We start from the raw sequence: 25,627 nt of genomic DNA on the forward strand, positions 1-25,627 counted from the left end.
ATTACAGAGAGAGAGAGAGAGAGAGAGGGAGAGAGTTGTTGGCATTCGTCCTGTAATTGCGTGAGTGAACACAAAATGTCCTGATCAACTGAGACTCATTAGAGGCCTTGAACAGACACACAGGAGCTACAACAACAAGCTACACACAAAAGTGCAGGAATAAAAGGTTCTGTGCCAAAGAATTACAATGCTGGCTTGTCACAGACATTTTGTTTTTGTACATTCTTGGGCTTAGTTTTTTTTTTTTTTTTTTTTCAGCTTAAGATGTTGAAATGCAAAATATGATTGCTCTATCACATTCGTATTAAAGGGATAGTTCATCCAAAAAGAAATATATTTTTGAAGAATATGGGTAACCAAACAGTTGATGGACCCCATTGACTTCCATATAGGAAAAAAAATAATACTATGCAAGTCAATGGGGCTCATAAACTGTTTGGTTACAGACATTCTTCAAAATATCTTCTTTTGTGTTTAGCAGAAGAAATAAATTCATAGGTTTGGAACAACTTAAGGGTGAGTAAACAGCTGTTTCCATCCAAAGTTGTGAATTTAAAGGAACCGTATGTAAGAAATGTATTTCAGTTAATCATAAAATGGCCCTGATATGTCACTAGACATTAAGAAATCATGTTCATTTCAAATACTTATATCAATGACAACAGACGTCCGGACAGGATATTGTCATTTAAAAGTGAAGTTGCAGCCCTCAACTGATGTTGATGTTGTCATGTTGTGTTTTGGCCTGATGCCCCACCCTCCACCTATCTACTAATCACAAAGTCAGTAGTGTTTCGGCATCCGGGTTGCCAGCTCTGCTCTAGTTACCACAGCTGCAGCTCCTTGTAGCAGCCTACGTTCCTGCTGGATCCTGCAGCCTATCTGGCAACCTCGAGTCAGGGGGAGGGGGAGGGGATACACCGCTCTACAGTAATTTGAAAGTGATTGCAGTACAAGTTTTGGCCACAATCTTACATATGGTTCCTTTAACTTATGCCAAAATGGGAATATTGCATAAAACATTTGCAAATAAAGCAGCATTACCATCCAGTGATTGAAGAGAACAAAATCGTCACTTCCTGATAAACTGGTGCTAAATATAGAAGTAGGAGAAGCCACTGTATATAATCATTTTCATATATAATAAATTACTTGCGTCTCAGAGGGCGCAGACAAAACGCAATAAACACATTTTGGAGGAAGATGCAGATGCTGTGCAAAAAAGATCGGTCTGCTATAGTCCAGTTATGTCGCCCCGTCTAATTTATTCGGTAAATGTAGCTATGTTTCCATCACCCTGTTTTTATGTGCATTTTGCAGTATTGCATCAGACACGAGTGATGAAAATCCATTTGCAAAAAGTTTTTACGCTCGCTTGAGGTGGTTCTCTTACGAGAGTCCTCTCGTACTGCGTTTTATCAAAACGCTACGGGAAAAGTCTCTTTTCACGAAACACTGAAGCAAAAAATTATCCTTTAATTTTCATATATGTAAAACGCGTTGCGGCAGCAGCAGACAGCTATGGCGAGACGGCTTGCTCGCTCATTGGCTGCTCTGCGGCAACTGCTTAAGCCTATCGAGCGAGGCCTGAGATGACATCAGGCCAATGAGGGCGCTTCGCGCCCTCCTCGCCACTTCCCGCCGAAACGGGCGTGGCTTACCTCTATAAAAGGAGCTCGAGAAGGCTGACTCACTTGATTTTAATCTCTTCAGCGAAGCGCACGCATCGCTGGATCACGGAAGCAGCGTCGTTGAAGCAAGCACATCAGCGGGACGAGCCCTCGAAGCCGCTGGCCAACGGCGCCGCACAAGCCATGGGACGGTGTATGGCTTCCGCCACTGTCGCTGAGAGGCACTTATGGCTGACACTCACGGAGATGGCCGATTCCGAGCGCACTGCGTTTCTTGATGCCCCGCTGTCTTCCACCGGCCTTTCTGGTTCTTCTCTCTCCGAGTTCGTGGAGAGATTTACCGAGGCCCAGAAAGCGTCTCAAGCCTTCAAGCACTTCCTGCCGAAGCGCTCCGGTTCTGCAGCGGTTCGTGACAAACGGACTCCGCGGAGCTCTCAGCCTCAGCCCCCGCCTTCGGCCGCCTCTTCGCAGCAGCCACAGCAGCGCAGCTCGAGGCCCCGCTCTCGGTCCAGCGCCCGGCGCCCCTCTTCGCGCGGGCCGCGATCGAGGATTGTGGTAAAACCGGAAGCGCAGAAGAAGTCCTAGCAAACCTAGGAAAGCGCAGGTGTGTGAGTCCCGTTGCGGCCGGCCTCTCACCCAAGCGCCCCGCTGTTTCAGTCCCAAGATTTGCGACTGTTCCAGTGTTTTCTGCAGAGAGCAAGCCCGCACTGCTGCCCACTTGCCTGCACACAAAAGCCGTTCTCACGGCTACCCAGATAAATCTCAAAAAGAGTGTATTTTCTGGTGTCCCGGCCACGGCCGATGGTGCTATAAATGTAGTCTCGATGCCCACTCCTCAGTGCCCATCACTACACATAAGCACAGCCCTACACTTAGGGCCCGCACACATAAAATCGACTCAGGTCGGTTGCGCTTCCAGCATAGTGAGAGTGCCCACTTCCCAGTGCCCATGAACACTATGTCTAACACATCACAGGCTCTCTGTAAAAACGAGAACTGTGAGCGCGCGCTCTGCTCAGGCAGACGCCGCGCCCAAAGCAGTAAATGTGCCCGCTCCCAGCCCACATCTACTCACTCACATGGGTCCTATGAGACTTTCTCAGTCCTCCCTCACTCAGCTAAGCACTGTAGTAAGGTCGAGGACGAGCGTCTCGCCCGCTGTATTAAGCGCGCGCCCCGCCTCAAATGCCACAGGCATAACGCCTATGTTTGTATCCCCCGAAGCGCCTCTGTCGCACGGCGATCAAAGCGCGCTCCGTATCCAGCCCCTAGCCAGCCATGCAGAAGCATGGGCAGCGCTCCCAGGGGTTTCGGACTGGGTGCTAGGCATTATAAAGAGAGGCTTCTCGCTACAGTTTTGTCGACGCCCTCCCCGCTTCACAGCGCGCGTCGAAACTACGGTTTCGTTGGAAGTAGCTCACCTACTTCGAGCCGAAATATCAAAACTGATAAGCAAAGGGGCGATAGAGGGCGTTCCCCCAGCTCTAAGCGAAGGGGGACTATACAGCAGATACTTTCTAGTCCCCAAAAAGGACGGTGGTATCAGACCCATACTGGATCTAAGACGGCTGAACAGAGTATTAGTGAAACGCAGTTTCAAAATGCTCACAACCAGCAAAATTCTTGCGCATGTTCGCCGAGAAGACTGGTTCATGTCGATAGATCTGAAGGACGCGTATTTTCAAATACAGATAGCGTCACACCACAGGCGATACTTGAGATTCGCCTTCGGGGGTCAGACATACCAGTATACAGTCCTGCCATTCGGCTTGTCCCTAGCACCTCGTACATTTACGAAATGCATGGACGCAGCGCTCGCTCCTCTCAGACTCAGAGGCATGCGAGTGCTGAACTATTTGGACGACTGGTTGATCCTAGCTCAATCACGATCACAGCTCGTGGAGCACAGAACCATTTTACTCGATCACCTCGAGAATCTTGGTATCACAGTCAACTGGACAAAGAGTTCATTGAACCCCAGTCAAACGATTTTGTTTCTGGGTGTCGTTCTGGACTCACAGTCTATGACAGCGCGGCTGTCACCACAGCGCGTGTTGATCATTCAGCGCGCGGCGAGGTCTTTCCGCCGCGGCGCTGTCACCCCGCTCAGGAAGTTTCAAAAGATGCTGGGTCTCATGGCTTCAGCATCGTCAGTTCTCCGGCTGGGCCTGCTCCGCATGCGCCCGCTGCAGTTCTGGTTGAAAACGCGGGTACCGCGCAGAGCGTGGGCGACCGGTCGATTACGCCTCAAGGTCGATCAGAGCTGTGTTTCAGCCCTGGCGCCTTGGACGGCGGACGACTGGTACCGATCAGGTGTAAGCCTGGGGACTTCCTCGAGAGTGAGGATGGTGTCGACAGACGCATCCACCTCGGGATGGGGAGCTCTGCTCGAGGGCAGACCGTTCTTCGGCCTGTGGTCGGAACGAGAAAAGCTCCAACACATAAACTGCCTAGAAATGCTGGCAGTGCACAACGCGATGACGCGTTTTTGTCCCCACATCAAGGACGAACACGTCATAGTCCGTTCGGACAACATGGCTGTGGTGTCCTACATAAATCGCCAGGGCGGTCTGAAATCCATATCCCTGTACAGGCTGGCGAAACGCCTCCTATTATGGGCTCAGCACAACTTACGCTCGCTGAGAGCAGTGCATGTACCTGGGCTTCAGAATGTGGGCCCAGACAGACTGTCCAGGAACAATGTTCCCCCGGGCGAATGGTCTCTACACCCACAAACAGTCCGGCTGTTGTGGGAGAGATTCGGCAGAGCGGAGGTGGACCTTTTCGCGTCCCGCGAAAACGCGCACTGCCCCGCGTTCTTTTCAAAGACCGACAGCGCGCTGTCCCGAAGGTGGCCGCGCTGCCCGTTATACGCTTTTCCCCCCGTCTCCCTCCTGCCACAGGTGCTAGAACGGGTCAGGGAAACGAAATGCCCAGTCCTGCTTGTAGCTCCGTTCTGGGAGAACCAGATATGGTTCCCAGTTCTGATGCAGTTGACAGATATCGATCCATGGCCACTGCCGTTGAGGAGAGATCTCCTCTCGCAGGCCGGGGGCTCGATTTGGCACCCACACCCGGAACTGTGGTCCCTTCATGTGTGGGTGCTCAACGGTCATACTCAAACCTAAGCACGGCTATGTGCCGAAATCCCTCAACACGCCTTTTCGGGCTCAGGTCATTTCCCTGGCTTCCCTGCCGGCATCGAGTGAGGAAGGGGACTCGAGTTTTCTTTGCCCTGTTAGGGCTTTAAGAGCTTATATGTCCCGCTCTGCTGTCTTCAGACAGACAGAGCAGCTCTTTGTCTCGTTCAGTGGACGTTCCAAAGGAATGGCTGTTTCGAAACAAAGTCTATCCAGATGGATAGTTGACGCCATAGCGCTGGCTAATACTGCCAAGGGCATTCCATGCCCGTTGGGAGTCAGAGCGCACTCTACGAGAAGCGTTGCTTCTTCGTGGGCTTGGTCCAGCGGGATTTCCCTACAGGATATATGTACGGCGGCAGGTTGGGCCTCGCCGTCTACATTTATCAGGTTTTATAACCTAGAGGTTCCCGCCTTGCAGGCTAAGCTTTTGTCGGTGCAATCCGTTCAGCCGTCTAGTCAGACCGCTGAAACTCATGCGCTATGCGCTACCGACTATCTTGGGCAGAACTGTGTAAGACCCACATTTTCCGCATTAGTTCAGGTTCCCTACCCTGTCTATGTGATGTTATACTTGCGTCTGTGGACATGTCTATTCTACGACGCTACAGTTTAGGGAATTTAGGCTCCCACCCTTATTCCCTGACTCTGTGTGAGTCAATCTGGTGATTATGCACTGTATGCCTGAAATAGCTTCCGGTGATCAGTGTTTTTTATCCCAGCACGCACGGCGTTTTGCAAGGGGTTCCCGTAGCGTTTTGATAAAACGCAGTACGAGAGGACTCTCGTAAGAGAACGTACTCGGTTACTAACGTAACCTCGGTTCTCTCTAGAAGAGGGAACGAGTACTGCGTTCTCTGCCGTGCGTACGGTTCACTCTGGTTCGCTTCGGCGATCAAAATCAAGTGAGTCAGCCTTCTCGAGCTCCTTTTATAGAGGTAAGCCACGCCCGTTTCGGCGGGAAGTGGCGAGGAGGGCGCGAAGCGCCCTCATTGGCCTGATGTCATCTCAGGCCTCGCTCGATAGGCTTAAGCAGTTGCCGCAGAGCAGCCAATGAGCGAGCAAGCCGTCTCGCCATAGCTGTCTGCTGCTGCCGCAACGCGTTTTACATATATGAAAATTAAAGGATAATTTTTTGCTTCAGTGTTTCGTGAAAAGAGACTTTTCCCGTAGAGTTTTGATAAAACGCAGTACTCGTTCCCTCTTCTAGAGAGAACCGAGGTTACGTTAGTAACCGAGTACGTTTTTGTCTTTGAAATAGAGTTAATGCGAATAATGGGAGATGGAAACACATTTGCCGAATAAATTCGGACATAGCAAACATTAAACCCACGTGACTAATCGGCTGTTTCCGCCGATTGTGTTTTATTTACTGTAGGTTAACAATACCGCCGTCATCCGCTCGAACAACTTGATGAGTTATTTTTTTTGTTGGAACACTGAAAAGATTTGCTTCACGTTTGGATGGAAACCCAGCTAGTTTACTTTAAACACGTTTCTTATCGAATAAAAAAAAAAATGTATCCGACTCAAATGAGCGCATACGTTTTTTGTGTGCACATTTTTAGAATTCATGCACATCTTGGCCTTTCCATCCAGCAGTTTTTTATGCGATATCCCAAAATGCGCTTACAACTAAGTGGATGGAAACCGCTACTGATGACAGGATTTTTATTTTTGGGTGAACTATCCCTATAAGAACAGCAGTCATTTTGTTGTTACTGGGTTTCTGCTTTTGTAGTAAAATAAGAAAAATTGCCTACTTAAAGAAATTCTTAAAATACTAAAAAAAATACCTACTTACCTACTTAAAATAAGAAAAATTACTTCAAAGCCCCAAATAACTTCATTAGCCTACAATTTGTGTGACAAAGTTGACAAAAAAAAAAAATAGATAGGCCTACATAATAAAAAAAAAAAAATGATGAAACTCAATCAATCAACTCACCAGAGTCTGTGTGGCCTTGTTGAATTATAGTAACGTTTGGTGCATATTAACAGATACTGCCTGATTTTACAAAAAAAAAAAAAAAAAAAAAATCATATCTGACGTGTTCACCACAAGCACCGACCCAAGCATCTGTAAACGTTTATATTACGTTAAACGTTAAAAGAGCCTTTTCACACCAAAGACGACAGCTTTAACGATAAACGTAACAAAAAATCGTTTTAAAATGGTTTAACACCACAACTATAACGATGACTACACGGAGAGACGGTGTCGTTGGAATCAACGACATTTTTCCAGCTGATGAACAATAAAAAACATTGACAGCCTCACAATGTTACTTTAAAGAGCTCGAGCATTTCAAGCGGCTGACAACATTACGGCAGCGCGCGCTTTGGATATCGTTCTTGGTGTGAACGGTCCTTCAGTAGAAAAATATATTTACATTTAGTCATTTAGCAGACGCTTTTGTCCAAAGCGACTTACAAATTAGGACTAAATTAAGCGAGTCATCGTGAAGAGGCAAAAAACAACGCAAGAAGTGCTCAAAATACGAAGTTCAGGCATTGTTCAGAGTAGCATAAGCCCGATAAGCGAGGATTTAAAGGAAAAGGAAAGATTTTATTATTATTATTATTATGATTATTTATGAGGTTAAGTGCTCACGGAAGAGATGAGTTTTCAGCTGTCTTTTGAATGTTGTCAGGGATTCTGCATTTCGGATGAGTAGCCAGTTATTTTATGAAAAAAGGTTTGCAAATTGCAACAGAAGCAAACTCAACTGATTTTGTATCCTCAATATGTCCTGAGTAAGAAAAAAAAAAAAAAAAAGGCCCGAATCCCATTAGGGGAAAGTTTCGAAAAAGACCCAAATATAGTTTATTCATACACCTATTCATTCTTTTTCTTACGTGAAGAGGGTAAAATTAGTAACCTTTAGATATCACCATGAAAATTACTGAGTTGATTACTTACATCAAGACAAACAAAAAATGTATTACAAGTTTTTTTAAATTGTTTGTTAACATGGACAAATGGTGCATAATCTAATTATTTATGTGCTAATTTGCATAAATACCACAACAGATCTAAACATTGGGTATAGCCAGGCGAAAATGTCTTGTTGAATCTTGTTGACACATAGACCTAACAGTAAAATACTTAATGTTAAGGTCTGAATGGAACCCATTTAGGCTACCCATGAACATTAATACATAGAGGCAGGAAGAAGTATAGCCTACTTTAAACCAGCCTTTATTAATTATTATTGCAGAGATGGGGTTTGGGGCTGGGTCTGTGGGACTGTTTCTGGGGGTTCACTTTTTATTTTACTTACCTTTTGTCTTCTGCATTCTCCTTACCATTGTCTCCAGTTCTTCCCTCAGACTCGTCCCCCAGAAACAGTCCCACAGACCCCGCCCCAAACCCCATCTCTGCAATAATAATTAATAAAGGCTGGTTTAAAGTACTTCTTCCTGCCTCTATGTATTAATGCTCATGGGTAGCCTAAATAGGTTCCATTCAGACCTTAACATTAAGTATTTTACTGTTATGTGTCACCAAGATTCAACAAGACATTTTCGCCTAGCTAGACCCAATGTTTAGACCTGGTGTGTTATTTATGCAAATTAGCACATACATAATTAGATTATGCACCGTTTGTCCATGTTAACAAACAATTTCAAAAAACTTGTAATACATTTTTCAACTCAGTAATTTTCATGGTGATATCTAAAGGTTAAAATTTTTACCCTATTCACGTAAGAAAAATAATGAATAGGCGTATGAATAGGATATTTGGGTCTATTTCGAAACTTTCCCCTAATGGGATTCTTCTGGGATTTTTTTCCCTTAATCAGGACATATTGAGGATACAAAATCAGTTGAGTTTGCTTCTGTTGCAATTTGTTTAAGGTTGACCCCCATTTTGGCTTAAAAGGACTGGACTAAAGAGGGGAGAGCATTCCACCAGCATGGAACTGTGAATGAGAATGTTCTGGAAAGTAATTTTGTGGCTTTCTGTGATGGAACCACGAGACGTCACTCGCTGACCGATCGTAAGCTTCTGGTTGGGATGTAGACTCGTAGGAGTGAGTGAAAGTAGGAGGGAGCTGACCCTGTGATAGATCTGTAAGCAAGCGTCAATGCCTTGAGCTTGATGCGAGCAGCGAGAGGTAGCCAGTGCAGAGAGATGAACAGAGGAGTGACGTGGGCCCTGTTGGGCTCATTGAAGACAAGACGAGCTGCAGCATTCTGAATCATTTGTAGCCAAAGTCAAGCCAGAAGAGCATTGCAGTAGTCAAGCCTAGAGATGACCAGGGCCTGGACGAGAAGTTGTGTTGCATGCTCAGTAAGGAAAGGCCTGATCTTCCTGATGTTGTGCAGTGCAAACCTGCATGATCGAGCTGTCTTTGAAATGTGATCTTTGAAGGTCAGCTGGTCATCAAATGTTACTCCAAGATTTCTGACCGACATGATATATACACGTTTATATTTATATTACTCATGACACGTAAATAAGACAAACTCTCGTGTGTATTGATGGGCACGTTCTGACTGACTGACTGACGTTCTGACTTTCCATCCTTCGAAACCTTTACGAATTTTTTGATTCAAATCGAGGCTTTGGAGCACGATTCAAAGTCATGTGATCTGCGAGACACAGACATAAGTTGGCAGCAACAGCATTCAACTAAAAATGTATATAATATTAATTATTAATTATTTATAATAAATTAATTACAAAAGGATTATAATAATAAAAAAAATATATAAATATAATATTTAGTTATTTGATTGAATGCTGCATGATCAGGTAGGCTACAATAAGCTGCACAATAAGCTAATTTAGTAAATAAATAAATAAATAAATAAATAAGCAAACCAATGCGAGCTTAATATAATGTAGCTTTGGTTTATTTCTAAAACAGTTCAGATGAAACTTTCTTTAATACTCTTCTCTCATACAAATGCAAGGTCATTTTAGTTTTACATGCAGCATTAATTTCAAAGAAACTGATTGAAAATGCAGATGCAAGACGTAGCCTAATTTGGTTCAGCGGCCGAGTCTGACATCAATAAACTCCTGGAATAAAACTACAACAGTGAGTCATGTTTAAAAAGAAAAGAAAAAAAGAGTTTGCGACACTCATAAATACTTTTTGTTTTAAAGAAGGAACAAACTGTCCAAATACACAAAGTTATTAAAATCTGTCTGTTAGCTTTATTCGCGGAATCAGAAAACAACAGTTTCAGAGAGACGTCAACACAGCGCTGAATCTGTGAAACGTATGGTTTAGTCCATCTGTGAAGGGCCTGAAAATATCATCTGGCCCTCTCAGTAAACACGAAACATCCTCTAATTACAAACAATGTGAACGAGACGAGATAAGTTTGATTAAACTCTATGACCACACACGAGCCGAATGCAGATGGACCTATACGTTAACAGCTATTCATCCTCATGTGTGTCTGACAGCATGTCCCACACACACAAACATATGCAGGAAATATACACAAACATATGCAGAAACACACACACACACACACACACACACACACACACACACACACACACACACACACACACACACACACACACACACACACACACACAAAACATACTGTCTGTCTTTATGATGTTCTGTGACCTACTGACTGCACATTTATTTGTCTTTTCCACAGTCCAACAAACATTGGTCTGAGTGAGAGAGAGAGAAAAATAATCTGTCAAAGGAGGGAGAAAATAGACTTTAAGGTGAAAATGTTGATGTCTGTAGTATGAGCACACAGCACTAAAATGAGTGTCTGTTAGCAGTTTCATCCAAAACTCTCCTGCCTCAGTGATTCTGACATCCGTTGCACATAAACACTGACCCAGGATCAGCTCTCCTGTGGCTCAGACTCACTTTGTTGGTTTGGTTGAGGCTTGTAAGGCTGATCTCAGATCAGATGCATCAGTAAACGCTCTCATTAGTCAGACTGAGTTGAGGACAGTAAACAAAAGCACCGGAGCATGTGGCTCTCTGCATTCTCTCACAGCTCGCTTTATCTGCAGCCCGTCTCATAAAGAGCCACTGAAGGAACTAATTAGTCAGGCCTCTGTCAGTAAATGGTGTGTGTGTGTGTGTGTGTGTGTGTGTGTGTGTGTGTGTGTGTGTGTGTGTGTGTGTGTGTGTGTGTGTGTGTGTGTCCTTTGGGAGGAGGAGGTGCTTCCTTTTAAAGTCTCTAAAGTTGGAATGTCACAGTAACACACTCAACTAAAAAACAGCTCATTAACACACACACACACACACACACACACACACACACACACACACACACACACACACACACACACACACACACTGTGCTGTCAAATCGATTAATGGCAATGAATTGATTCTAAAATAAAAGTTTGTGTTTATATAATGTGTGACACACACACACACACACACACACACACACACACACACACACACACACATTTTTTGGAATACATCACAAGCATTGCTATGATGCCTTAAAATCATGTCTATAGGCAACCACCAAAACGCCGTATTTACCACATAGCAACACAACGAATACCTTAGCAACTGCGAAACACCCTGGCAACAATCTATATCAAAGCACCACTCAAAGAACATTATTAAAATATTAATATTATTACAATATTCAACATGTTTTTATTGTTGTTTCTAATAAAACAATTCAGAATATAGTATTGGACCAGTATTTTGTATATTGGTAAAGTAACACAAACTTGTTTAGATATATGTGCATGCCTGAAGTTTAACCCTCTATTGAACGCATTATTAATTAGACATTGTAAAAAATGTTTTGCATGTTTTTATTACTTAACATGAGCTAAATAACAGATATATATTAAAAAAATCTAAAAAAAAGTTTAAAGGGGGGTCGTTGGTAAATTGTTGCCATATGGCAACAATATGCAATTGTGGAAAGTACCATAAAATCAAAAAAAAATTTAAAAAACTAATTTTATTTAAAACAAGACTCAACAAATCCATCTCATACTTAGTGAAATGTTTAAACAAACATTTATACAGTAAAAACATTATATAATTTCAACAGTTATCTGAAATGTCTGGTAATAATAACCAGGAACCTGGAACCTGTCTCACTGAAATACACTATTCATTCGTTTCATTTCATTTAGTCATTTTTTTTGCTGTTTCATTTCATTTAATTCTCTTCATGACTTGTGAAAGTCAGTGAAGCAGAGGAAAACTAAACACTTTGAGCACTTGCTTCTTACAATGCCCTTGCATCCTGGCATTTTGCATCTGCCCTTCTCAGATGCATGCAAGGGCCAGTGGTCTGTGCGGTCTCTGCAGACAGGATCTGGCGGGACAAAGCTTTGGGGCACTCTTTTATTTTTCCCCACCACAACAGCTTGTGAAGGTCTTATGTTTTTTCCTTTAAAATATAAGCAAAAGTTGTAAACATAGTCTCAGAGTAGTTTCATGCTATGTAAGTCAATGGGACTCCATTAGGTTGAATGCACCAGGACGTTTCCATATTTGCATATAGTTGCCATATGGCAACAAATGTATTTTAGCATATTACAAAAAACTTATAAAATCAAAACTGAATTTAATGTTAAAAAATTTAAGTTTACTTACCCCAGATACTGATTTAATTTTTTTATTTGATGAAAATTTTCCAAAATTCTGAATAAAAGGCTATCTTCAGGAGCCCCAGACAGTGATGTTTGCATGTCAATGTCCATGAGCAAAAAGGACTGGCAAACAGGATATCCTGGTCATGTGACCTCATAAATTGTATTTTCTTAAAAGTTAAAGCCCCCTTTTCACAACTAACTGTAAAAACATAGATTTTATATCACATCTTTAAAAAAAAAAATTATGCAATAGAGGGTTAATTTAATATTAAATCTACTGTATTTAATTGGCAGTGGGCATTTTTCCGTTATAAAAACGGACAGAAGACTTCCTCATGAGCGCTGATGTTAATGTGATCTGAACAGGCATTAATCCCTATTGAGATTAATAAACAGTTAAATATGAATTGGGTGTCTCGCAGAGGGAAATATCCTGTTATATGAAGGATAACCGCAGCGCCACACGTCCTGCTTAAAGAGCTGTGGTTTAGATGACACTAACAGACGTCGGAGAAATGCTGAGTGTGAAACTAAATCTCTATATCTGGCCCAGAAACAGCAAAGCTAACAATAAAACCTCACTCCTGCTTTTATAATCTAGTTTTTATCTATTTTAAGCAGAACATCTGGTGAACTTTGGGGAAAACTTTATTGTGGGTGGAATTGGTATTTTCCAGTAAATACATCTCAAGAGCTGTTTATTTTTGTTTAGGAAATGAGACAGGAGTTCCTGTGGTAAGTTAACATATGGATATTCTGTGCATTTGTTGCATAAATATTGCATACACTAAATTATGCATTTCAGTTCATAGGAAAAAAAAAACATGCATAACATGAGGATTGATGCTTTTTGACCTATAACAATAAATGGCATGGTAAAAAGATTTACATTTGCCAATAAGTCACTTTACATAAACATACACATTTACACACAGCATGCATGCAACTGAAAAATGCCTAAATTAAGTATTATTATTATTAATTAGAAAGAAAAACCCTGAAAAGTTTCTTTATTTGACACAAATTTTCCTCCATGAGTTTGATTCTTTGCATTCGGAGGTCAAGGTTTGGGTCGCTTCTGAGGATGCACGGCTGGACCGTCTCAAATATGACGGATGAACGTGGAACATGATGAAGTCAGAGCTCAGACTCTCATCTCAGACAGGAAATGGAGGAGGAGAGATGGTCAATCCCAAATGCTGCTCAACGATCAACTTTGTGTGTGTGTGTGTGTATATACACTTGAGAATGCTTATTTTAAGTGGACAAAAGGGGAAAGAGATGGAAACTGTGTGTGCATCTGAGAGAGAGAGAGAGAGAGAAAAATGACATGTATGGGAGAACATTTGACACAGTGCAGCTTAAAATTCATAGAAACATGTGTGTGAATGTGAAACAAATTGTTTCTTGTTTACATTTGTTCTATTCAGTCTAGACAAGTTTGAGCACATGTGTGTAACCCATGGTAAATCTGGGTTACTAAAGGTATTGCTGATTGAGAATATTTTAATAGGGTGTTTATCAACACTTATTTGTGTCTCTCTTTTACTTTTACTTACCTAGAGAATGAAATCCGTTAATGTAAGTCTGCTGACAGCATCCATCCGATCCGGTTACTAAAAGAATATTAAAGCTTATAAATAAAGCTTTCCTGTTATCAATGTAAAGCTGCTTTGAAATAATATGTAGCCTATTGCAAAAAGCACTATAAAAATAAAGACGACTTGACTTAACTTGATTTGACTTCAAACCATTTGCGTTACAATGTAAAAGTTTAGGCTAGGTGTCCTTAAAGAGATAGTTCACCCCAAAAATGAAAATTCTGTCATCATTTATTCAACTGTCCAACATTTCTTCTTTTGTGTTCAACAGAAGAAAGAAACTCATACGGGTTTGGCATAATGATGCCATAATTTTCATTTTGGGGTGAACTATCCCTTTAATGAATGTTAAAACTCACATAGTAATTCATGTCAAGTATACATTTTAGACTGAGAAAAGTTCTTGCTCATCATCGGTTAGAGGAGGATCAGTGATTTGTCATGGGAATGTCTATGGTAATGAGAACTGAAGACAGTGTCTGACAGTGGTTTACTGCCCCCCTGAGGCCAAACATGAAAAAAATGAACAGGATTTAAAAATCGTCTTCCCACTTCCCAGCCTTCTAAGAATACAATTAAGATCTATGTGCAAATTATTTAATAATCTCTACGCTTTATATTTAGTGTGACAAGAAAAACCGAACCAAACAGCAAAACAGAACTTTTTGTCCTTTTAGCAGAGAAATTAGGCTATATTTAAAAATGTTTTAAATATAAACATTATTTAATGTTTATATTAATATAATATATATTAATATAAACCCCCAACTATAATAAATGTATATAATCAATGCAATATTTGTAAATAACAATATAACCAATTGCAATATAATAACAACAAACAATGCAATAATATAAAATGATAATTTATCATGATAAAATATAGGCTATTGTAAAATAATGAGCTCTACGTGCTGAATGACAATAAAGGCAGTGTAAGTGTGAATGTAAAGTAGCATTACTCGCAGCATCAGTGTCCCCAGCTAGAAATTTTTTGTTCTAAAAATGTTCTAAGAACATTAGCATGTATTGTTCTATAAATGTTTTCAGCGGCTAGTTTTAGTTTTGTTCTCAGAATGTTCTTTTAAAAGTTTGGAGAACATTCTTTAAAAACATTATTAAAATGTTTAGTAGTAACATTCTTTTAACATTATTCTCTAACGTTCTTAGAAAGTTGTAAGCGGCTAGTTTTATTTGTGTTCCCAGAATGTTCTTTTAAAAGTTTGGAGAACATTCTTTAAAAACATTATTAAAATGTTTAGTAGTAACATTCTTTTAACATTATTCTCTAATTTTCTCAGAACGTTTTCAGCGGGTAGTTTTATTTGTGTTCCCAGAATGTTTTTTTAAATGTTTAGAGAACATTTTCTAAAAACATTATTAAAATGTTTAGTAATAACATTCTTTTAACATTATTCTCTAATTTTCTCAGAACGTTTTCAGCGGGTAGTTTTATTTGTGTTCCCAGAATGTTCTTATAAATGTTCGGATAACATTTTTTTAAAAACATTATTAAAATGTTTAGTAATAACGTTCTTATAACATTATTCTCTAATGTTCATAGAACGTTTTCAGCGGGTAGTTTTATTTGTGTTCCCAGAATGTTTTTTTAAATGTTTAGAGAACATTTTCTAAAAACATTATTAAAATGTTTAGTAATAACATTCTTATAACATTATTCTCTAACGTTCTTATAATGTTGTAAGCGGATAGTTTTATTTTTGTTCCCAGAATGTTCTTTTAAATGTTCGGATAACATTATTTAAAAACATTATTAAAATGTTTAGGTGTACCATTCTTACAACATTATTCTCTAACGTTCTTAGAAAGTGTTCAGGGGGTGTTTTTATTTTTGTTCCCAGAATGTTCTTTTAAAAGTTCATATAACATTTTTTTTTACAACATTATAAAAATGTTTAATAATAATATTGTTAGAACATTATTTCTCCTAAAAGGTAGGATAACATTCTCTAAGAACACTCTAAAAATGTTTTGTGATGATGACCTTCTATAAATGTTTAATCATAACATTTTTAGAACATTATCCCTTTATTCTTATAAAGTTTTTAGCAGGAAGTTTTATTTTTATTCTTAGAACGTTCTTCTAAAAGTTAGGATAACATTCTCTAAAAATACTCTTAAAAATACTACTTAACATTCTTATAAATTTTTTAGTGGGAAGTTTTATTTTTGTTCCCAAAATGTTCTCTTAAACATAAAAAATGCTTAGCTATAACATTGTTAAAACATACAATTTTATTAATCTCTAAAATAAAACAAAAATCCAACAGGTTTATGAATGGCATTCACATAAATGATTAGAAGTTCTGCGTACAGTAGATGCCCAACATTAAATGAAGAACTCAGTAAAGTCCAATGTGCAATCACACGTCTTGACTGCTGTTTGCTCAGAGCGCTCATCATCAGTCTTTGGTTGTCTTGGTTCTTGCAGAAAAAGAATAAAGTCATCTGCATTAATAGGTGTTCTACTGTTCTTCTCTTCTTGTTTTTCAGCTGCTATCCCAGTTAGCAGAATTGAGCTCCATTCTCAGTGTGCATGGTAGAGTTTTTCCTCATAGCCTATAAAAGAAGATCATGCAACAGTGTAAACAAAAATAATACAAATACATATTACATATTAAGATCACAAGTAATATTGACTTTGAAAACTTTCAAAATTAGCCAGCCTAATTATTAATCAGAAATTAATTAGATTAGTTTATTTAAAAGTATAAATATGATACCTTATGAGTATCTATTTTGTTTCTGTAATTTAAAACATATACTTAATCCATTATATACATGTTAAAGGGATACTCCACTTTTTTTGGAAATAGGCTCATTTTACAACTCCCCCAGAGTTAAACAGTTGAGTTTTACCGTTTTCGAATCCATTCAGCCGAGTTTCTGATATTTAGAAGAATGTCAGTAACCAGACAGTTTCTCAGTAATGTCAGTAACCAGAAACTGTCTCAATACTGATATTCTTCCAAATATCAGAAACTCGGCTGAATGGATTCGAAAACGGTAAAACTCAACTGTTTAACTCTGGGGGAGTTGTAAAATGAGCCTATTTCCAAAAAAAGTGGAGTATCCCTTTAATAACACAACTAGAGGCTAAATTATTTTAACAAACTACAAACTTGGCTTGAGAAGTGTGAACCTCGAACTCAGGTAGCCTTGAGCACAGCTGCAGCATGTCACAGCACTGCCCACGATGCTTTTGCTCTGATGTAACAGCTCATTTTCATCAGTTATATTGTCTATGGATTGTTACATTTCTTACAGATTTCTGCTTGTTTTAAATCAGATACAGATAAAGTAGTACTGCATTTGAGATAGAACAATTTCTAGTGTGATTTAATCATACCTGTGAATCGTCTCTTTGCTATTAGCTAAGCTGTAAGTTTTAGTTACTTCAAAAGCAGAAAGAAAAATATGCTATAACTTCTGTTTCTTATTGAGAAATCACAGGACAGTGTTGACACTAACTTTTTGTGCTCCAGTAGGTTTCTGTGCGTGCACAATCTGCATGTTAAATGTGAGCTACTGTCTGTGCATATGAAAGCTTGTTTCCGCCATGGAATACAATTTTTAAAAAAGGTAATTGCGAATCACAATTCAAACTTTTTTTTCTCAGAAGTGCGAGATATAAACTCGCAATTGGCCGTTTGAAAGTCAGAATCACAGGATAAATTAGTAAAACCTGAGAAAAAAAAGCAATTCTGGCTTATTTTTTTTTGCTGTCGTTTCTATATGAGAACATTAATGCACTTCATCAATACAGCCGCTCTGAGAGTCACTTCAGCAGCATTTTAGCTTCATTTGAGAAAAACTATCATCATATCATAAAACACAGAGAAACTCAAAGGTCTACACGGCAATCCGTCAAATAAAAGTTTGGTTTAACCTTTGAAGAACGTTTTGCTTAAATCATTACATTTTAAATAATTGGTTATAGCAATTTAATTAAACCATTCAAATGGAATCAAGAAAACAAAACAAAAAATTACTTTTGGGAGATGCGAGAGCGAAGTAGTCCAGTGATAATTAACAGGCAGCCATGGTTAATGCAATTTGCAAAGACCCGCCCCCTTTAGTTACTGTTGCTATGTCCAACAAGCCATGGCGCTCTCACGCCACACATCATGTTGTCACGCAATGAAAAAAAAAAACGCTGAAACGTTTAAAAGCAGAGACAAGACAGAGCAGGTGACTTTTGATATGAAAGTTGAAACAAAGTCTCAACGTTTAATTTGTGTAATTTTTTTAGAAAAAAATATTTTTGGTAAAATAAAAATGTAAAAAATACCTGTCAATCAAACTCCCTCGAAGGGTGAATTCTGAGGGGAGTAAAAAAGACAGCTCACAATTCTGATATTTTCTTGCAATTGTGTGTTCTTGCCTCACAATTCTGAGAGAAAAAATACAACTGTAATTTTACTGATGGAAACAGACAGTAAAAAAGTGGACTTCAAAGATTTCTTATTCTGTAGCTCCCTGTGGGATTTTTTTGACAAGTCCATAAAAATGCATCCATCCATGATAAAAGTACTCCACACGGCTCTGGCAGGTTAATAAAGGCGAAAGGTGAAGCGAAGTGATGCGTTTGTGTAAGAAACATATCCATATTTTATATTTTAGGGCTGGGAATCGATTAAAAAAAGTAACTGATTATTTACACAATTTGCTGTAATTACATGCAATTAATTCCATTTCCCCCAAGCTTGTAATCATCAATATTTAAACTTAGAATAACCTAATTAAACAACAAAAAGGAAAAAAAGGAACAGAAAATAGCCCTGTATTAAAATAATATTAAACATCAATATATCAATATATTATTATTTTCAATAATCAATCAACATAATAAATTTAACAATTTATTATTATATTTTTTTTTCTAATTATCAAAATAAAACATAGTCCTACAAAGCTATTATTACAAGAGCATGTGATCAGAGCAGGTAATTGTACCATTGTTGTCAGCATGGCTATCCCAGCTCAGTAGGGCTATTTCACAGAAGTCTACTACTGAGAAATTTCACTTTATTTGACTTTGCTTTTCCAGTGCGTGATCGGTACATGATTGGAGCGTTTGGGCCGTTAACGACAGAGCAGAACGCGCAGCGCAAACACGGAGCAGAACATTGAGCAAAGAGCTCAATGTTTGCTCAGTGTTGTGTGTGTGTGTGTCAGTGCGCCGACACACACACACGGAATGGAGAGCGCGGAGCGGAAAAGACCCGGTCATGAAAGCTGCGCGAGAATAATGGTGCGTTCAAGTCCTCCTGGGAAGTTCATACGTACGAGGTGGGAAGTCGTGCTTATAACGGCATGTGCGTTCAAGTCACTTTCGTCGGAGCAAAATGGCGGAGTACTGGGCGATTCCACAGTTTCTGTCCACAAGGGGTGTAATGAACAATATAGATTGAATAATACCCAGTTGTTGTCATTTTTTTATTTTTAGTTCACTATTTTGTTAAAGATAGATGTAAGAAATAATAAAGTTACTTTTATCCCACTAAGCCTTGGCATTATTGTGTAATGAGACTTTATTTTATTTCCGTCCCCAGAAATTGCGGGTGTCAGGGTAGGACATTCAGTGCATCTGGTTTTTCCTAAGTCATTTCTTTCATTTCCTTTAATAAAATCCCGAATTTTTGCGCATAACATTTATTTTGGTGTGTCTTCTACAAAATACTACTACTAACACTGAAAGTAGAATTCCCTTAATCCACCACAATGCAATGGAAACATTCACTAACGTTCGTTACACTTTCTGTCCAAGCAGTTACGCACGTTAAACTATGATTCTAAAGGAAGCGGAGATATAATCTTTCCATGTAATTCTATCAGTAGCATAACGATAAAACCATCTTGTGTGGGTTAAATTCTCATATGCATTGCTAGATGATAAATTGTTAATAAATCGGGATAAAACAGGGGCCGTGATTTTCTGTCAAAAAATCATAACGCTCGAACATTTTATTCTGACGCTGAATTTCCATCTCCTAATGCAGGGAACGGCAACTGGCGGCCCGCGGGCCAAAACTGGCCCGTCAGCAATATTTTCTGGCCCGCCGGATTATTTTGGCAGTCCTAAATGCTGTACAAAACTCTTCCACTACTTGAGAAAAGCCGTAGTCGCGCGGCGATTTCACCGCCGCATACTGTGTGAAACGCCCATAGGGAATCATGCGGTGCAGGATTACATTTTAAAGTATAACTGTGCGTTCACAACGGACGCGAATAGCGCGTCAAATTCGCGCCTGCCGCGTCTAGTTATACGCTTGACCACTTTGTGTCCATTCGCGCGTCAAAAGACGGTAGCGGTCAGAACTCTGGTGTACTTTGGACGGAGCGTGCGGTCTGACTGACAATAGCCCACTCCCGACATCTTTTGACAGCGTATCCGCACTTAATTCTGACCGCCTGTACACCTAGCTCTGAGGAGCTGTTTGGTACTGAAACCATTGTCAGTCAACAACATTCTTTTTTTGCAAGGATGTTTGAAATAGTTCGACAGAAAATAGCCTACTTCATTTCGTCAGTAGGGCAATATGTTTTTCGTTTATGTTGCTTAGAAACTTGAGTGATAGGCTTTGTCCTATTTAATTCATGTTATTTATATTTCATATTTTTTTTCTGTGACATTTTTTTTCTCTGCTGACAGTACAATGTTAAAATAGCCTAATATTTATACTGACACGAACACAATTTTTGTATAGCATTTATAATTATTATAGGCTACTCCAATCTCCTTCTTTCCATTAGAGACATTTGAATGTGAGATTATGGAAACGAGATCTAAATTTTGTGGACCCGTCAGGTCGGGAAATAAAGCGGGTGAACACCGAGTGTATTTTAAGCGGTTGCTGAATAGAACCTTGTGGGAGCGGGACGAAAAAAAAACAGTCCCACGCAGACCTCCTTAAACCTTAGGTGTGTATGTGTGTGTCCCCGAATAAATAATAATAATAAAAAAGGAATAAAGTTCAAAAGTCGGACTGTACGGAATGAGGCATGATTGCTATTCACACCTTTATTAAAATGGCTGTAATATGTTACCACAATAGTAGCCTACTTGATCTGTTTAAAATGGTTTCCTTGATATATGCATAAGGTGTTAAATTAAAACTTAAAAATCAAAATTTAAATTTGTCTAATCCAGTAATTCATTTTTTCTATTTTTGATCTGAGCACAATCAGAAAATCAGAAAACCCGTCCTTATTTTTTATTTTTTTCATTTCAGTTTAGGAAATAAATAATGGAAAAACAAGTCGTTTTTCATCTTTTTATTTTTGGTTTTAATTTGAAAAAAAAAAAAAAAAAACGATTGAATGAATGATCCACGGACGGTGACGGACCCATCATATTCCGCAATTATAGGCCTATATAAGAGTATTTAATTTGTATCCATAGGCCTACTCTGTGTAGCTGGCCCGCCATCTACTGGCTAAAAAAAATATTGGCCCGCGGCCAAAGTTACTTGCCGACCCCTGTCCTAATGTCTCAACGGTTCTCATCAAAGAAATAAGATTGTCTAGGTCACGGTCGCTCTGCGCGGGAGGAAGAGTTAAAAGGATTTCACGGATTTCGACGAATGTGGGTAAGTTTGTGGATTCTGTCCAAAAGGTTACGAACGTTAAAATGTTACGAACGTGGTAAACATTAAATAGGATCATTGTGGTGAGAAAGGATAAAAGAGTGTGCAAGTCGGATGATTGCGAGTGGTTTCGGACCGAAAGCGTCGTTCATCGTGAAAGAGCATGCATGAATGGTGGTTTTATACATTTTGACAGATTCTGCACATCTTGTTCGTAAATTAGACGGAAATTTTCAGTCTGTCCAACTTCCAACGTTGTTTGCTGCGTATTTTTGTCACAATAAGCTGTTCATGAAAGTCAACATCGTCAATGACATTTTTCAGTTTTTTTTTTTTTTTTTCTGTCCAATGTTCGTAAGAATATAGCCTAGGCTGACGAAGTTAACACGTTATAGTGCGTTAACACAATCTGTATGATCTTTAAATTTGATAGTATGATGACAGGTTATTTTAATGTGTTATGAACTTTATGAACTACCAGTTTTCATGAAATGGTATTATTTTGTGTTACAGAGGCAATCTTGCAGGATTGTTTAATTTTTTCCGTCCACGTTACACACGTTATAACTTAGCACACTTGTAGGAGTTCCTTTGTCTTCTACATTTGGCAAATAAATTTGACAAATATACCTGTGGTATTAGTTAGTATTTTGCTGGCTTTCAGTTTATGAACATACCAGACTAAAAAATGCACCTTTAAGTTTATAGAACAGATAATATTAGATGGCTACCCTGCCTGCATGGAAGTCCTATTACCAGTTTTGTGAACCATACACAACGCATGACTCATAACTATACCAAATTAGGAACAAAGTAAAACATGAACTGGGATTCAACCAGAATTTTATTAAACTGAATTAGATTAAGTACACTTTCTGCTTGAACTTACATTGTTTTTCCGTCCATGTTACATACGTTAAATTTGACATCAACTCAACTTTGATCAAAGTTTACTAGTTTACCATTGCCAGATTTATCCTGCCTTTCACACAGCTGTACCCCAGGTTTTCTCAGGATGTTAACCTGAGGACAATGGCTTTCTCCATGAAGATTGATTTTGCAGGCTGTTGTCCTTGCAGTTGGCCCTAAACTGTGGAATCGCCCTACTTTCTCTTAATTAATTACACAAAAATACAGTAAGGTTCTTAAACTCTTGTTCTAGAAAATGAAGAACAAAGAAATGTGCATCAGGTGTACTTTGTATTTTTATGTTTTTAATTAATTTATGAAGCCACTGCCAACACATCGTTACATGTTGCATTGTTATATTATAATACTATCATATTCTGTGTTGGCGATTAGCTGTTAATAGAAAAGCCTGACAATATCACAGCTAAATACCTTTACGTATTGTGTATTCCGCCATGTTAATCACTGACACGCCCCCAACTCGTAAAGATCGCAGCTTAGAGAAAATCCCGAGCTCCCCACTGGTATTTACGACATTGTGGTGGCGTTCAAGTGCGTTCAACTCGTAAATACGATCTATACGAGATGACTTGAACGCACCATAAAACCTGATCGCCAAACACGGAGGGGCGGGACGGTATATTTTGCAGCCTTTTCCGCAACAGGAAGTCATTAAAATGAGGCAAAAAAAGTGCTGCGTTAATTGCATTTTTTTTATAAACTCGTTAAGCATCTCAAATTAATCGCGAAGATTAACGTGTTAATTCCCCCAGCCCTACCATATTTATAATTTTATCGACTTAAATAACAAGCTTCCAGCAGACAGCCATATGCAAGTCAAATTACGCCCAAAGAGTTAGTCAACGCATCGATACGCATATGCGCCTGCAAGGCTACGCATCACTACACTTCGGCCGCCATATGCGTCTATGAGTAGAAAAATGTGTCGTCCCAGTTTTTGATACGCGACGCACCGTTGTATGCAATACTATGCGTTGTTGGTGTGGGCAAAACTGCAAGTTGCTTGCGTCCGACGTGTTGACTATAAAAGGCTCTTGTCGGTGCATGACATAGGAGTAGCATAAGCTTTGACGGCTCTCGCGGTTCAAACAAACAGGGCTAGGCAATAAATTCAAGCTCCTCCCACATTTCTCTTTATATGATTCTCTTTAATGATAATTTTTCTAAAAATCTCTGTGGAAAGAAAGTCAGATATAAATCTGGGACAGATATAAATCTGGCACGAAGGAGAAAAAAATAGATCATTTTTATTTTGGAGTGCATTGTGCGTTTAAAATTGACTACGGTTTTATAAAATGCAGTGGATACTTACTAGTGATGGACTTGTTTCTCTGTTGGTGCCTGTTCTGCTCCGTAAACATTGGTCCAATGCTTGATCTTAAGAAAATGTAAAAAGTGTGTTAATGTGTGTTAACAGACTATTGATCTGGGTGACATAGGACCATTTTTTATGTTTTCCTTAAGTGTTAGGCTATATAAATCTGGAGAACCCTTACTAACATTAACCATGGTTTTGCTACACTAACTAAATGGTAATAAATTATTGTAATCAATCCACCATAAAAATATTGTTTCTACACTTTACTATAATAAAAACCATGGTTAATTTAGCAAAGGACCCTGGGAACATGTCCTAAAAAGAACAGCTCATCCAAAAAATAGACTCTCTCTCGTTATTTACCGGTACTCCATGTTGTTCCAAAACTGTATGAATTTATTTTGTATAACCTTAATTAAGATATCTTGAGAAATGACTTCACTGTTTTGTTTTGTTTTTTCCATAAAATGGGTTCCAATGTTGTTTAATTCCCAACATTCTTGTGTTTCAGAGAAGTAAGTCATACAGGTTTGAAAATAATTTCATTTTGAAAGGACATTTATGTTATGTATAAAGACAATGTTCTCAGTTCCCTCATTGTAAAGCTCCTATGCTGAGGTTTATTTTATTTTATTTTTTCAAAATGTTGCAAGTAAAATGTTCTAATTGTGTTAACTTGTCACATTAGAAGAACGTTTTATGAAGAACATTCAACATCTCATCTCTCAATGGTATCCTCAAAACATTTCCCTAACGTGACAGAGAGAATGTTCTTCTTTTGTTATCATGAAACATTGGGACAATGTTATATTGAGATCATTGTACAACTTTAACTTTAGCAACATTCCCAAAATATGCTCAAAATGTTGCAAGTAGAATGTTCTTCTTTTGTTATCATGAAACATTGGGAACATTTGTTTCCATAAAATGGGTTCCAATGTTGTTTTATTCCCAACATTCTTGTGTTTCACAGAAGTCATACAGGTTTGAAAATAATTTCATTTTGAAAGGACATTTATGTTTGGGTCAGCTAGGCCCGTAAACTCATATCAAGAAGACAGGTACAATTTTGACTGGAGGGTTTGGACCAGTGTGCCTTTGAGCAGAGTTTACATGTTCTGCCTCTATTTCACGTGTATTTTACTATGACAATACTCACCGCAACTGAAGATCATGTGGCTGGATAATTTATTCCCAAAATTCCTGGATAATGGGAAACACACACATACAGCATTATTATTAGCTATTTGTATTTACTTACTAAAAGAGACATAAAAAGCTTGCAAATTTTTACTCACCAGCTCAAAAACATATTATGATGATGACTCATCATTTTGACGGTAACTTTAGGCCGATATCCCGCGATCATTCAAAAGCCTAGTTTTCATAGTGTGGTTCGAGTTCCTCTCTGTATAAAGACACAATGTCCTCAGTTCACTCATTGTAAAGCTCAGACTATGCTGAGGTTTATTTATATTTATTTTTATCAAAAACTAACTTAGCTGACAATATTTAGCCTAACGTTACACATGCAGCCTGAAACATTGACATAATATCGATATTGCTCTAGTCGCATTTAAAATTAGCTTCTCAATTTAACACACTATATTTTGATGTAGCAGAATGTATTTTTATATAAAATAAAGTTATTTACCTTCCGCAGATTGCAATATGTCCGTTACACGTAGGCTACGTTGTTAAAATTCGTTGTCCATTTACATCCCGCAACTCGCTCAAAATAAAAATGTAACAGTACGATGCAAAATAATCCATGTTTTAAACAATGTAAAAGCCACAGAACCGAAGGAGGCTAGTAGTGAAGATCC

At 39.0% G+C, this 25,627-nt stretch overlaps 1 protein-coding gene and 1 long non-coding RNA gene across 2 annotated transcripts in view; both read right to left on the bottom strand.

The window, feature by feature from the left end:
* Window positions 1–12,973: 12,973 nt before the first annotated feature.
* The window catches only part of LOC308701287 (uncharacterized protein), a gene marked incomplete at its 5' end in the record, with an annotated part of 53,193 nt that continues 40,539 nt past the window's right edge, over window positions 12,974–25,627 (bottom strand). Inside the window, 2 exons of the mRNA XM_081383487.1 lie at window positions 12,974–13,642; window positions 13,902–13,958. Of these exons, the coding sequence (XP_081239613.1) occupies window positions 13,956–13,958 (3 nt within the window). The 3' untranslated portion in view covers window positions 12,974–13,642; window positions 13,902–13,955. The remainder of the gene's footprint in view (window positions 13,643–13,901; window positions 13,959–25,627) is intronic.
* LOC308700641 lies at window positions 16,329–25,323 on the bottom strand. Its single transcript, XR_014031327.1, has 4 exons — window positions 25,100–25,323; window positions 24,961–25,004; window positions 23,796–23,860; window positions 16,329–16,523 (listed from the first exon to the last, which is right to left on the bottom strand). It is a non-coding gene; the product is annotated as an uncharacterized lncRNA (long non-coding RNA).

The sequence above is a fragment of the Scardinius erythrophthalmus genome, assembly GCF_964197995.2.
Source record: "Scardinius erythrophthalmus genome assembly, chromosome: 13".
Taxonomy (NCBI): Eukaryota; Metazoa; Chordata; class Actinopteri; order Cypriniformes; family Leuciscidae; genus Scardinius; species Scardinius erythrophthalmus.